Below are 14,778 nucleotides of genomic sequence, written 5' to 3'. Positions count from 1 at the left end.
CTGTTCTCAGTCTATTTCTTATTGATTTATTTTTTTTTAGACTTGACTCTAGAACACAAAGTATTAATAAGAACACTCAAGCCTTGATGTAAGACTTGAATTATTTATGTTGAACAGACACTGGGCATCATTAACTCTGTGCTACATCTCCAAAAATTAAATTAATTAATTAAAAGCTACAAGTTGTTGTCATTCTGATGCCAGTGAGAACCTGACTCATGGCAGCTTCAGTAAAACATTTGGGACAACGTTCCTGTAGGCTTCTGCAAGCTGGATGATTTTTGCACAACATATTTCCCAATTATTTGTTCCAACAGAACCATGTTGTTTGGCCAGAAGTGTGGTTAGTTTGCACGGAAGATTTGTTTTTTGGAATCAAATCAGAATCTTAAGACAGCCCTTCAGAGGGTTGATACTCCAATCTTGTTAGCAGCTAGAAAGTTGTTGTTTTCTCTCTCTTCTTTCTCTCATTCTGTCATATTGATCCGTTCAGAATGTTGTCCTTTTTCGGCTCCTGGCAGGAGAGCAGACAGTTATTATGCTTAGATGGAAATAGGATTGGACAATTGTTGTAAGCAATGCAAATGCCATTTGGATTGAGTACTTTACACCACTGAAAAACACAATGCAATGGAAAAAGCTTAAAAACTGCCAATTAAAAAAATGCGTAAAAGACAGTTTCATGTTGCTTAATTGTCTTTATGTTAAAATCTAATATCATAAAAGGTTGCAGGTAATCCCACCAGTAAAAGCAAAAAAACCATAAAGCAGCGGTTCCTCACGCTGCTGCCGTGCTGCAACCCCTCGGCTGCCCCCTCAATCAGTCAAAGCAAGTGCTTCATCACTCTCCACACACGTCTGCTTTCTTCCTCCAACATTTATTTTAGTGAACTGAGATGATTCTCAAAGAGATTTTGTATGGATTATGTCAGTAAATCAGTCAGTAACACAACAAGTAGGTCTGCTATTTGCTTAGGGAACTTGCAAGGTCTGTGTGTGTGTGTGTGTGTGTGTGTGTGTGTGTGTGTGTGTGTGTGTGTGTGTGTGTGTGTGTGTGTGTGTGTGTGTGTGTGTGTGTGTGTGTGTGTGTGTGTGTGTGTGTGTGTGTGTGTGTGTGTGAGAGACTTTTTATTATGAAGACTCAAAGTAAAATCCTTGCATTACATCGCCATCTACAGGTGGTAAAATGTATTACTCCTGGAAGATGGTGGGAGAAATCTTCAAATCCGAGCAAGTTAGTTCAGTGTTTATGATTAATTCTTATTTAATTATGGTTTTTGTTTATGTGATGTGTCCAAAAGTATCAAAAATTCACATTCCAAACCCAAATAGTCCCAACAGCATTCAAAACCCACAAAGTGTATATTAATGATTCCCAACAGCCTTGATTAAATCACATTTGTAGCAATATCAGCAGTGAGTCTTTGTTTTAGTCACCCAAAAAGGGAATTATAACATCATTTTTGGAAATCGCTAATTATTTATAACCTGTTTAATAGTTTTAATACTGCACATAATTAGAAAACGAGATTTTATGAGTTTATGACATCTGACGGATGAACAAAGTGGTTAATTTTAGAATGAAAGCCACAGTAAGATTTTTTTGTCACTATATTCTGTTGGTGTGTGTAAAGTTGATTTATTTTATCTTGTTTCATCAAAGAGGAAAACTTTTATTTTGTCATTCGTCGTGCTGTAAGGACTTAGCCTTGTTATGATCAGTTTAGGTGTTTTATTACTTCTTCTTTGTCCCACATAGCAGTATTAAAAATACCCTAAAATGTTAATGGGCTATGCAAATAGATATTTTTTATTTCATGAATATAATTGAAAAACACTGGCCAATTTTGAGCATCGTTCATCAATGACCTCCTCTCTCTCTCTCTCTCTCTCTCTCTCTCTCTCTCTCTCTCTCTCTCTCTCACACACACACACACACACACACACACACACACACACACACACACACACACACACTTGATATACACTCTTTCCCCTCTGAGACGTTTTAATCAGTTTTGAGAGAAATAATTGCCCAGGTAGACGTCTAAATATGGAGGCATTTCAATTACACGTGTCTGGCTTGAGGCAAACTATGCCTCACGGAGATTAATCAACTAAGACTGATTAGCCTAACATTTCATTAAAGTTGGTGTGTGTGTTTGTGTGTGTGTGTGTGTGTGTGCGCGTGTGTGTGTGTGTGTGTGTGCGCGTGTGCGCGTGTGCGCGTGTGTGTGTGTGTGTGTGTGTGTGTGTGTGTGTGTGTGTGTGTGTGTGTGTGTGTGTGTGTGTGTCAACATCTACCGTTGATTAAACTTCATGCAACCCAATGTCCAACATTATTTTTGGATCGCAGTAACTCCTGGGATTTCTTTAAGCCATCGTTTTCTCATCCACATGAGCCATCGGAACATTTGCGTTTAATAAAACTTCAGTGATTTTTGGAACAAAGAGGAACCTCATCTCTGTTAGAAAACCTCACCCGTGGAGAAGGTGTGGATTCGATCAGAACATCTGAGGAAGCCGTTTTGTGCACTCGCCACTGGTCTGCTAATTATATCACACAGACTCTCAGTTTCCAAGTAAATAGAGCAAATCTTTCACTCAGCTGGCAACAGATTGCACAGACCTCATGCTGGATTAGCACTGAAGAAGTGACAGCTGTCATATGGAGAGCTTGGTTATGCTGTTATTTACCAAACTTATATTAAATCTAAATTGGTTGATTTCAGACAGGATCACAGAGTTGCTGTTTCAACAGCTCTGTGGGACTGAAATCTCTGTAACCCTTTAACTTCCTCTCCAGGAAAAAAAACTAAGAAAAAGTTCCCTTTTCTTGCTTTTTTTTTTTTAATTATTTAGGGCAACAGTGAGCATTTTCCTGCTCCTCCACCCTACTGGTTACAACTGTCATAAACAACCCTGCTGCAGCCTGCTGTAGCTAGTGCTAACAACCATCCAACACTAAAATGAACCAACTAATACTAAAAAAACACACACACAAAGTAAAAAGATTTACATTGTTGGACAAAAAACATTATTACTTGCATATCCAGTAGCAACAAAGCCAGGTCACCATCAGTGACACATGTAAGTCGCTTTGGACAAAAGCGTCTACTAAATACATAAACATAAACATCAGTCCATGTAGCCTCCTTTAGCTTCCTCAAACTAGAGTAGGCTGTGTCGATGTTCACTCTGGTTTAGCTTCGCCTCCAAATACATTACTCTTACTTTTACTTTCAGGCTTTGCCGTGATGCCAACAGAAAAAGCAAACTTCTTTTTCTTCTTCTTTTGCTTTTTAATGACATATGGAGACTTGAAAATGCTAACCACTAGCATTACAGCTAACAGCCATAAAGCAGGTAAAGCACGCCCCCTACCTACCCGCTCCACAAAACTATCTAGTGTGGTTTTTGGTCAGTAGAGGGCTGCAGAGTGGTTAAAGTCTACCCACAAAGTGTATATTAATGATTCACAGCAGCCTTAATTAAATCACATTTTTGTTACTTTATTATAATGTATAATTGTAATACGATTAAGGTAATTATATTTTAATGTAATAATGTGCTTTTTCTTCAAACATCTCCTTTTTTTAATTTTTATTTTTTGGTTTATTGTTTGTTATTTCATTCTTACTAAGGTTTTTTGTTGCTTGAATGAGATGTAGAGACTAAAATATGCACTACCAAGCTGCTGACCAGCCAGGTAGATGGTGAAAGCAGTTAGCAGTAGGCTAATTTTTATAAAGCAATGCTCTGTTGAAGGAAAAGCTACATGCAATGTGTCTAAAAATAGCCTCACCTCTCTTCTAAATTTAGCACCATCTTCATTTTTATTTATTTATTAATTTTGGTAACTCAAGATTCAAATTCAGAGTGCAAAAGTGGTAAAGCTAAACTTCTTGTTACCATTATTAAAAATAAAAGCTAAATCCTGCAAAAATGTAGGGGGAAACAAAAGTTAAAGGGGGTATTTTTAAAATAATGTTATTTCTTATCATTAGAAAAATGTAGCCGGTAGATTCCTTGATAGATGGCAGAGGGGTATCATGATGCTTTAAGTTGTTTAAACAATAAAGGTGATGACAGATTGAGTCAGCCTTAATCTTTCCAACACTTTCATGTCGAGTTTGACTTTCTGAAAGTAGACGGTGTTTAAAAGTTTCACTGGCCTGATTATGTTGCTGTAGTAGAGTTTATGCATTGTCTTATTTTCACTATGTCCACTAATGTTTTCAAATTATCAAAGAACACTCAGAATACCACTTGTGACAGATGATTTTTCCCAATATTTAATTTCACAGCATTTTTCAGACATTTATTAGTTTATTTGCAGCTTTTACTTGACAGAGATTGTTGGTTTTAAAATTCAGCAGCTCCTTCTGCCCGGGTTCTGCCTGTGAACTTGATCTTACTCTGATTGTTGTGTCTGCGCTGGTTTTTGCTTTTTCGTCTCAATTTGAGGCCAATTCCAGTTGAATTGTTGACTAACTTCACTAAACAGCTGTAATTATTAACCCTAGAATAATGACATTTGTTGACTGCAACAGCTGTTAAAGTTGTAAATGTTGTAGATTTAATCATTTTTTTCTCCTTTCTGATGTTGACAGCTGATCTGAAAATGTCAAAACAATCAGAGTTTGTTACCGAATGATCGTATTCCTCTGGTTCGTCTGCACTCCTGTCTGGAATCTCATTATCCTAATCGAATTTCAGTTACTGCTGTAGTTACTGCGGCATCTAATTAGCTGCAAAGTTAATCATTTATCCCTCTTCCGAGTCAAGAATATCCACAAATCACCTAAAGATTCATCATTCTAGTTTCACTCTGAGTGCCGTTAGGGTGTTTTTTTTTTCTCTTTAATCTCCTCAGACTCTGATGAATTCAGTGTGCCAGGCGTGGCGGCGGTAAACACCATCCCATTGCTAAGGATCCATACTGTGCCGTATTTTTCATGCGATACACGTTACTGCCAGGTTTCACCTCCAGGCTGTGTGTTTGTGCGTGCACGTGTCGACTTCACACTCAGGGGAGGTTGTCACATCTGTGAGTTTGCCCGCTGTGGCTACTGGGTCAGATGCTTTGGCTTTCTGTCGTCACGGTTTTCCTCCCGTCTTTTCCCTCCCTTCTTCTCCTCCCTTGACTTGGTTTGTGGTTTGTAATGTGTTTACATTCGGCTCTTACTTCTCTCCTCTACCCTGTTCCTTCCCTCTTTGGCTGCTTCATCCAGTCCCTTCCATCCTGTCTCGTTTCCTGATTCGTTCCTTTCATCCATCTCTTGCTTGCTCCCATGTTTCCTGTCCTAAACCACCCTGCTTCACCTCCTAAACTACATGTAGCGCTCCATCATCTCTGCTCACCCCCCTCCCTTCTTAAATTTCTCATCGCTTCCCTGTTTCCTGCCTTCACTCAGTCCCATCACTGACCCAATTAAGGTTGGGAGGGACACAGCGAGCAGCAGGGTGATGGAGGCAAAGCAGAGAGTTTGAGATTCAGAAGCCAGAGAGCCAAAAAGAGAGAGAGAGAGAGAGAGAGAGAGAGAGAAAACAATTGCCACCTACCTGTCTGGACCCACACAGTGGACTGTCCGAACTTCACCTGGAACTCAAACCACCTTTGACAGGCTCAGTGGAGGCGGGGGCGGACTACCAAGCCGGCAGTCCTGCCGGCATTCACATGCGGCTCTGGAAGAAGAAACGAGGAGAATAACAACCTACAAAGCGGGTGGGGATCTTGCTTGGAGTTGGGATGGCCAAGCACCGGCATTTAGAGGGAGACTGAGAGGAGGAAACCTGGGGAGACGGAGACAGTGAATTCCTGCCTTGAAACTTGGGGAGGGGAGGGAGGAGGGGGGGTGCAAACGTTGTCACCCCAAGGCTATAGCGAGATCTGTGCAAACAGAAAACAGAGGGAGGAGAGTGAAGGGATGCATCTGTTCTTCCAGGACAAGTGGGAGGTGGAGGGACTGCAGACTGTGGGGATCCTGCTGGTGGTCTGCAGCTCCCTCAAGCTCATGCACTTTCTGGGGCTCATCGACCTCTCCGTGGCAGGTAAGAGAAGTGGAGAGGAAGAAGCATCGAGTTAAAATATTTAATATCAGGGTGGGTGGGGGATGGGGGGGTGGCACTGTCGCTGGAGAGGGAGGTGTGAGGTGTGTCTGCTGAGAGATGTGTGTGTTTGTAGTTTTCAAGTTCTGTTCATCGCTCAGCCGTGATGTTCATCACACACCTTTGTGTAGTTTGTACGTGAGTGTGCAGTTTTGTGTGAGGATGAAACGCCTTTCAGTGTGTTTGTATGCTGAACAGTATTTAGATCAGAAAAACATCTGAGAGTCAAGCTTTTGTTTTCAAATCAACCCGTTCCAGGCACAGATTTTGTCACTTATGAAGACTAAAATAAATGTTTCCATCAAAAAGATCTTTACACGTTCTTTTCAATCCCAGACATCCTATTCTAATCCACTACAAATGCCTTGAACATTTACTAACCAGTAACTTGTGCTCTGACATCTCCCTTTCGCATTAAGTTCTTCCCCCATCTTCCAGGTTGCCATGGTGACACTTTTGTGGAGAATGCTGTCAAATAGAACATCTGGTTCTGGTTCAGTCGTGTTTCATTCAGACTTTTAGCAACTTGAAAGTCAAAACTTTTCTGCATTTTGAAAAACTGCACTTTCAGCGTACAGTGTGTGCTTGAACGTGACACAAAGAAATTCTGATTCAAACACCTTGAGCAACTAGTTGATAGTAAAATGTGCCTGCAGTCAGTTTGGAAGGCACACTGAGTGCTTCCTATGGAGACGATTTCAAGATTTTTTTGTTAAAATACGTGCACTTCTTTTTCTTTTCCGTTTCAAGTAATAATAGGTAAACGATTTTTACCTTAAAACACAGAAAGGAGGAAAAGCTAAACAAGTAAGATGTATTCAGGTTTAGTAAACACAACGTTAAAGCAAATGTTACTTACACTGTTAAAACAGGCACTATCAAGCTTAGAAAGGAGGTTTTTGTGTTGTTGCCCATTTCCAGAGATGTGATATCTGTCAGAAGGAGGAACTCTGCTACCATAATAACCACAGTGTGTGCTGAATGATAAGAGTTATAATGCTGCAGAAAAGCTTATTGTTTTCCTTGCCTGCTTGGATTGTCAGCACCACTCAAATATAATATATAATAATAACATCAAAGGATGTTACAGAGCAAAATTATCACTTTGTTTCAACATCCAATGAGATCAGCTGTTTCCTAGAACCAAATACAAAAATAATTGGTTCAAATACTAGACTGACGGATAGGGACAGAAGAATCCAGCCAGAAGCTGAGGAGACGGAGGGTGGAACATAAGACAGTGACAGAATAAACCTGGTCCTAAAAACAAACGTTTCTACTCATCAGCATTTTTTTTTTGTTTTGATTCAACTTTTATAGCTTTTAAAAGTATTTTGAGCTCAGTGCACCACGCAGGTGCCGCAGAATTTATTACAATATTTTTTAGTTTTCTTTTAGGATCCACAAAGAAAGACAGTAATTAAATCACCTGAAACATCAATGCCTGGTTTCTTTGATGTCTTTTAGTAATTTATTTTGTTCTTATCAGACGATTAAACACACTTGCGGTACTTTGCTACAGCCTATGCCCCCTTCGAGATTCAGAAGTTTCAGAACAGCAAATATTTTTCTGTATCAGACAAAGACACTTAATATTGATGCATTGTTAGGGGGATGAAACCGACCTGACTCTGTTTGGAAATGAGGTCGCTTGTTAAATCAAGAATTAACGGTGATTACCCGTATTGTCAAGGCCTGATACTTACATGTAATACATTTGAATAAAGCAGACCCTTCAATAGAGTCTGTCAGACCAAATGAAGTTGGGTGAAAGATCTCAACAAGCAACACGTCACTCATAAAAAGAAGGTAAACAAAAGAAGAACCTATAGAACGTCAAAGTCCTGCCCGCCTCATTTGGTAAAGGTTATAGTCACAGAGACAAGGACGCCAGATTGGCATCAATGAGAGAGTTAACAATGGCAATGCATTTTATTTGTAAAGCACTTTACATCTACTAAGCAGATCTCAAAGTGCTTCTGAATTAAAATTATTAAAAGCACATAGGGTAATAAAATAATAAAAACAAAGTAAATAAATCAATTGAGCACAATTAAAAGTCCAGTGCATGCCAAAAAGTCATATGAAGCTATGAAAATGCTTTGTAAAATAAAAAAAAGTTCTTTAAAAGACTCTTCAGGTCACAAGGACAAAACCTCTGCAGACCAAAACAACTAAACTCTGCAGGACAAAAGGACAAAATCGCTGCATAAAGGACAAAACATGTGCAGATTAAAAGAAACAGAAAGACTCAACTTACACTTACCAAAAGATTTGTGGGAAAACATTTTGCTGAATGACAAAATAACGGTGGAAAGTGGGAAGTGTTCGGATTTGAATCTAACACTGAATATCAGAAAAAGAACAATATGGCAACAGTCTAACATGGTGGTGACGGTCTGGGAATAATTAGCTTTGCTGCTTCAAGATTTGGTACAAATTTCTGTAACTGATGAAACCATAATTTTTGTCATTTGACCGAAACACATAGACGTTAAAAATCTGTCAGCGGAAGATGCTTCATCATCATCATCATCATCATCATCATCATCATCATCATCATCATCATCATCATCATCATCATCATCATCATCACCACCATCATCATCACCATCATCATCAACATCATCATCATCATCATCACCATCATCACCATCATCATCACCATCATCATCATCATCATCACCATCATCAACACCATCATCATCATCAACACCATCATCATCATCATAATCATCATCATCATCATCATGATCATCATCACCATCATCATCACCATCATCATCACCATCATCATCATAATCATCATCATCATCATCATCATCATCATCATCACCATCATCATCATCATCATCATCATCATCACCATCATCATCACCATCATCATCAACATCATCATCATCATCATCATCACCATCATCACCATCATCATCACCATCATCATCATCATCATCATCACCATCATCAACACCATCATCATCATCAACACCATCATCATCATCATAATCATCATCATCATCATCATCACCATCATCATCACCATCATCATCATAATCATCATCATCATCACCATCATCATCATCATCATCATCATCATCATCACCATCATCATCATCATAATCATCATCATCACCATCATCATCATCATAATCATCATCATCACCATCATCCCCATCATCATCATCACCATCATCATCATCATCATCATCAATACCATCATCACCATCATCATCACCATCATCATCATCATCATAATCATCATCACCATCATCATCATCATCATCATCATCATCATCATCGTTGTCGTCGTCGTCATCATCATCATAATCATCATCATCATCATCATCATAATCACCATCATCATCATCATCATCATCATCATCATCATCACCATCATCCCAATCATCATCATCATCATCATCATCATCATCATCAATCATCATCACCATCATCATCACCATCATCCCCATCATCATCATCATCACCATCATCACCATCATCATCATCATCACCATCATCATCACCATCATCATTACCATCATCCCCATCACCATCATCATCACCATCATCACCATCATCGCCATCATCATCATCATCATCATCATCATCATCATCATCATCATCACATCATCATCATCATCATCACCATAATCATCCTCATCATCATCATCATCATCATCATCATCAATCATCATCACCATCATCATCACCATCATCCCCATCACAATCATCATCACCATCATCACCATCATCATCACCATCATCGCCATCATCATCATCATCATCACCATCATCATCACCATCATCACCATCATCATCATCATCATCATCATCACCATCATCATAATCACCATCATCATCATAATCATCATCATCATAATCATCATCATCATCATCATCATCATCATAATCACCATCATCTCCATCATCATCACCATCATCATCATCATCATCATAATCATCATCATCATCATAATCACCATCATCATCATCATCATCACCATCATCATCCCCATCATCATCACCATCATCATCATCATCATAATCATCATCATCATCATCATCATCATCATCATCACCATCATCATCATCATCACCATCATCATCATCATCATCATCACCATCATCATCGTTGTCGTCATCAAGCCCTCTACTGCTGCAGTTTACTAAAGTTCTGTACAACAGGACATCAGTTAAAAACATATAAAAAACAGTCTAGATTAAAACATCACAAAAAATACAGCAAATAAATAAAAATATAAACTAATAAAAGTTACTTTTAAAAGAAATGAAAGACTTAACATATATATCACTGAGTATAAAAGCTGATTAGTAGAAATTACTTTTCTGTCACTTCCTAAAGATCTGCCTGACATTTGCTGGGATAGCATTCCATTTAGAGACCAGGGCTGAAAAAGGCCTCGTCCCTCCTGGATAAACACTACATTCTTGGTACAACCAGTAAATCCTGTTCTGCCTGTCTAAGGGAGTGTGATGGAACATGTTTATGAAGTGGGTCCAATATAGATTTTAACATGTTGCACAAAAACTAAAGTGTGAGCATTTTATCTGTTGCGTAACATTCTGTATTTTACCTTAAAGGTACTCTGATAAATGTTTAAGTATCTTATATTGATTTCAGTAGTCGGGTCCCCGAGGACAAAACAAACAGGGAAAGAAAAGAAAAAAAAACAGAAAAAAGATAAATGACTTACTCAAACAAACCCCTACAGGGCCTTTATACGGGTGTGCATGTGTCAGGCAGCTGGATGGATGAATGCGTTATACACTGGACAAATGTTCACCATCTGCTCTGTGTGCAAATAGTATTGAAGCCACGGGTCAGGCAGGCCATTGTCCCCAAAGCTTTGAGGTGCAGTGTGACAATAGGACGACACGTCTGGAGGCTAATTTGTCATACGTGTTGCATTTCTGTTGGTTTTCACCCCAAGTGGCCTTTACACCTTGGAATATGGGGATGATTTAAGGGATGAAAGATCTGTTACTATAGAAACCAAGAGGCAGGAGTGGGTACCCAGGTTCCTGTAACAGTGTTGATTTTTGTCTTTTTCAGCCAAATGCTGTAAATGTTGTTTCTATGAGCTGAACTTTGATAGATGTAAAGAGCTCTGGTTTTGGGTGTTTGTTCTACTGACAAAAATGTATTTTATTGTTGTCAAGTGTGGTGAGACGATGGCTTTTTCTGATCGGTTTGCTTTGTGCGTGGTATTGACACTGCTATTTTCTTCAAGCATTAATTTGCGTTGGGAAATTAGGAAGATCTGCAAAGATGCAGCAGTATTTTCTAAACATGACGGGCAAAGTGCTTTACCAAAGGCTTCACAATTCTGTACGTTTACAAAAATCTGAGCATATGGTATCTTATCCGCTCGTCAGAAATCAAGCATTAAAGGTTCAAGGTCCCCCTTTGCTGAGCCAACTCCACAGTAAAACTGAGAGGGTGAATACACCTATTGTTACATGGCTTTGCTGCATGCAGTGTCTTTTTTGTTATTTCATTTCACAGGCATGTCTGAAAACAGTCGACTCGCCTGTGTGTGTCACTAACCTTTGTGCTGTGGTTGGTGGTTGCAGGTAATCCCACCAGTAAAAGCAAAAAAACCATAAAGCAGCGGTTCCTCACGCTGCTGCCGTGCTGCAACCCCTCGGCTGCCCCCTCAATCAGTCAAAGCAAGTGCTTCCTCACTCTCCACACACGTCTGCTTTCTTCCTCCAACATTTATTTTAGTGAACTGAGATGATTCTCAAAGAGATTTTGTATGGATTATGTCAGTAAATCAGTCAGTAACACAACAAGTAGGTGTGCTATTTGCTTAGGGAACTTGCAAGGTGTGGTATTGGGCAAAGTGTGTGTGTGTGTGTGTGCGTGTGTGCGTGTGTGTGTGTGTGTGTGTGTGTGTGTGTGTGTGTGTGTGTGTGTGTGTGTGTGTGTGTGTGTGTGTGTGTGTGTGTGTATGTGTGCGTGTGTGTGCATAGATTTGTTTGGAGTGACTGGTTTGGTACATCTGGTATGAATGCAGCTCTCATGCAACATCAGTGTTTTGAAGTCTTAAAGAGCAAGTCATCCCCTACCAGAGTCTAACTCCACTCCCACTTCATATTTGAAATATGCAACAAATGCTGTTGCCTGGCAGACCGAGAAGGTGGAGCTGCTAACAAATACACAAACACACAGGCTCACGACAGCACTGTGACATCATAATGTACCAGTTTACATCATAGTATACCTCTTAAGCCTGGTTTATGCTTCTCCGTCAGCTCCGCAAGGGACAAACACGCACGGATTGACGGAAGCGTTTTGCTCTCATACTTCTCCGTCTCCTGGAGAGTGTTGCAAAGCAATTGCCCAGCAGGACCACAGAGGGCGTAGCGCTGTTCTGTGGTATCCTGTCATGTATCGGTCCAAGATTGTTTGTTTATATTGTGTTTTTTGTGTATATAAGAGACTTTTAACACGGACATATTTGTCTCTCATTCTCCCACCGCTTCATGCGCTCCCCACCTCTAAACCCACGTTTCCTGTCATTTCCGTCCACAAATAAAACGCTTGCTGCGCATCTTTTCACTCCTCCAGTCACGGGAGAATTAAACGTTCATATTTTTAGAGTTTTTTCGCGAGGTATTCTTCAAGCTTCTCCGTGTCTGCCGCTAGTTAAACTCGGCTCTCTTTGCAATGGCGGCGCTGTAAACAACAGCGGCGTCCTGACCAATCACAAGCTTGCGTAATCCGTCTCGTTCGACGGATGTTTAAAAAAGTGGGCTCGACTCCGTACGTACTTGCGTGCCTGCCGGAGCCCTACGCAAGGACAGATAATGGCGTTGCGTGTCTCCGCACTGACGCAGACGGAGAAGCATAAATCAGGCTTTAGCCAATAGCGGTGGCAGATTTAAATTCAAATACAGTGCAGAGTTTTTACCTGACAACGGCACAACACTGCCAGTTTTAGGCAGAATATTTAAATTTTAACTAAGATGCACTGAAGTGCCAAATTATTGACTACACGTGTCTGCAGCACAATTAGACACTCGTTTATTTAGTTTATCAGCAAAAAAAAGTTTATTTGGGGGTGACTTGCTCTTTAAGATGTCTTTTAGGATTCTGTTTCTTCGTACAGCCCTCTTTGCAGCTTCTTTTGCAATCTTGTTATTTTCACACATTCCAGACAGATATGTGGAGATTTGTTAACTTTAATCACATTTTGATACAAACATTGTTTTCTTATCATATTTATGAAAAATAAATTGACAATCTTATAAGCAAAGTATACATTTATGTCTTAATTATTTGTTTTTGTGAAGTGCCTTGTGGCTACATAAAAGAAAATTTTCTTTCTTTCTTTCTTTCTTTCTTTCTTTCTTTCTTTCTTTCTTTCTTTCTTCTTTCTTCTTTCTTTCTTTCTTTCTTTCTTTCTTTCTTTCTTTCTTTCTTTCTTTCTTTCTTTCTTTCTTTCTTTTTCAAAATGTTTTACTTAGTTATAGGCAGTGGTGCACCAAAGGGTTGGCCTGGGTATATTTTCTTACATAGACCCATTGAAAGTTGTTTACATGGCTAACTGTGCACATCCACACAAGCTGGAGGGCAAGAACCCCATCTCCAGAGCTGTATCTCTGTGATTTAAGCTAATAAAATAAAACCTTGGGATTTAGATAGTACTACTTTACATTATGTAACACATCTTTGTGCAGATGAACAAAAAATAAACATCTTAAAGTTAACAGTGTTTAGCATAAAGCTTCTAGATCCGTTTGAAATAGCTAGTGAGCTCAGTCCTCAGAAACGGCTGCCTGGACTTCTCACAGCTGAACCGAAGGAGTAATCGGGCCTTTTCTATGTTTTGCGGGTTAACGCTGAACAATCGCCGTGACCGAGCTGCTGGATCCGCTCAGTCGGTTCTCCCCTGTTCCTTGCTCCCGTGGTCGCACATAATCATAAAGCTTATATGTCATTAGATGGCTATAACTTGTTTGTTTCTGGACACGTGGGGCAGATATTTAACTTTTTCATTATGTCACGAGACTTTGCGTGCACTAGAATTGGCTTTTAACCATTGCCTTTGGTGTGTTTTATCAGCTGGAAACCTGTAAAATGTTACATTTTATGTCCTTCCTTCGTTTACTTGTGCAGCCTACATCTCTACGTGTGTTAACCATGCTGGTAGATTTTATTTAACTACTTTTTAGCTATGTTTATTGACAACTAACAGATAAACACAACTGTGGTCAACGGGTAGGTGCCGGCTTCTTGCCCTCCAGCCTGGTGCTGGGGGGTGGGGGGGGGTGGGGGGGGGGTGGGGGGGGGGCGCGTGGCGTCACTCTTTAACTCATTGACTGCCAACCGTTACTTGATCAGTAAAGCCCTTCGCTGCCAGCGTCTTTCAGCGATCTTACTAATTTTTTAAGTGTCAGAGAACATTGCGCTCCATGATGATGTCAACACCAAAACTAACAAAACAAAGAGTAGACTCACCTTTTACATCAGGAAGAATCTGCACAATTCGAGCGTCATCCGTTCTTTCATAATCTGTTGTTGAATTGTGATCGGCAGAAGTTTTCCGGTTCGCTCTTCACTTTTTTTACAGCAGCGGCCCAAAACAATCTCCTAACACATGGATTTTCTGCTTCCTGATCACGTGACGTACGCAGATG

At 39.9% G+C, this 14,778-nt stretch overlaps 1 protein-coding gene across 7 annotated transcripts in view; it reads left to right on the top strand.

The window, feature by feature from the left end:
- Positions 1 to 14,778, top strand: part of LOC107375665 (A-type potassium channel modulatory protein KCNIP2) — a 155,964-nt gene that overhangs the window by 127,923 nt on the left and 13,263 nt on the right. The window contains exon 2 of one of the 7 annotated variants that reach the window (XM_054750096.2): positions 734 to 829. The exons of 5 other annotated variants lie outside the window; for them this stretch is intronic. In XM_054750096.2, coding sequence (XP_054606071.1) covers positions 734 to 829 — 96 coding nt within the window. Of the gene's footprint in view, positions 1 to 733; positions 830 to 4,835; positions 6,055 to 14,778 lie in introns of those variants that run through there. One more of the 7 variants, XM_015944318.3, reaches the window with a different exon arrangement.

This window comes from Nothobranchius furzeri, chromosome 12 (genome assembly GCF_043380555.1).
Source record: "Nothobranchius furzeri strain GRZ-AD chromosome 12, NfurGRZ-RIMD1, whole genome shotgun sequence".
NCBI lineage: Eukaryota > Metazoa > Chordata > Actinopteri > Cyprinodontiformes > Nothobranchiidae > Nothobranchius > Nothobranchius furzeri.
The sequence above is the reverse complement of the archived record's forward strand: the minus strand, read 5'-3'. Positions and strand labels throughout refer to the sequence as shown.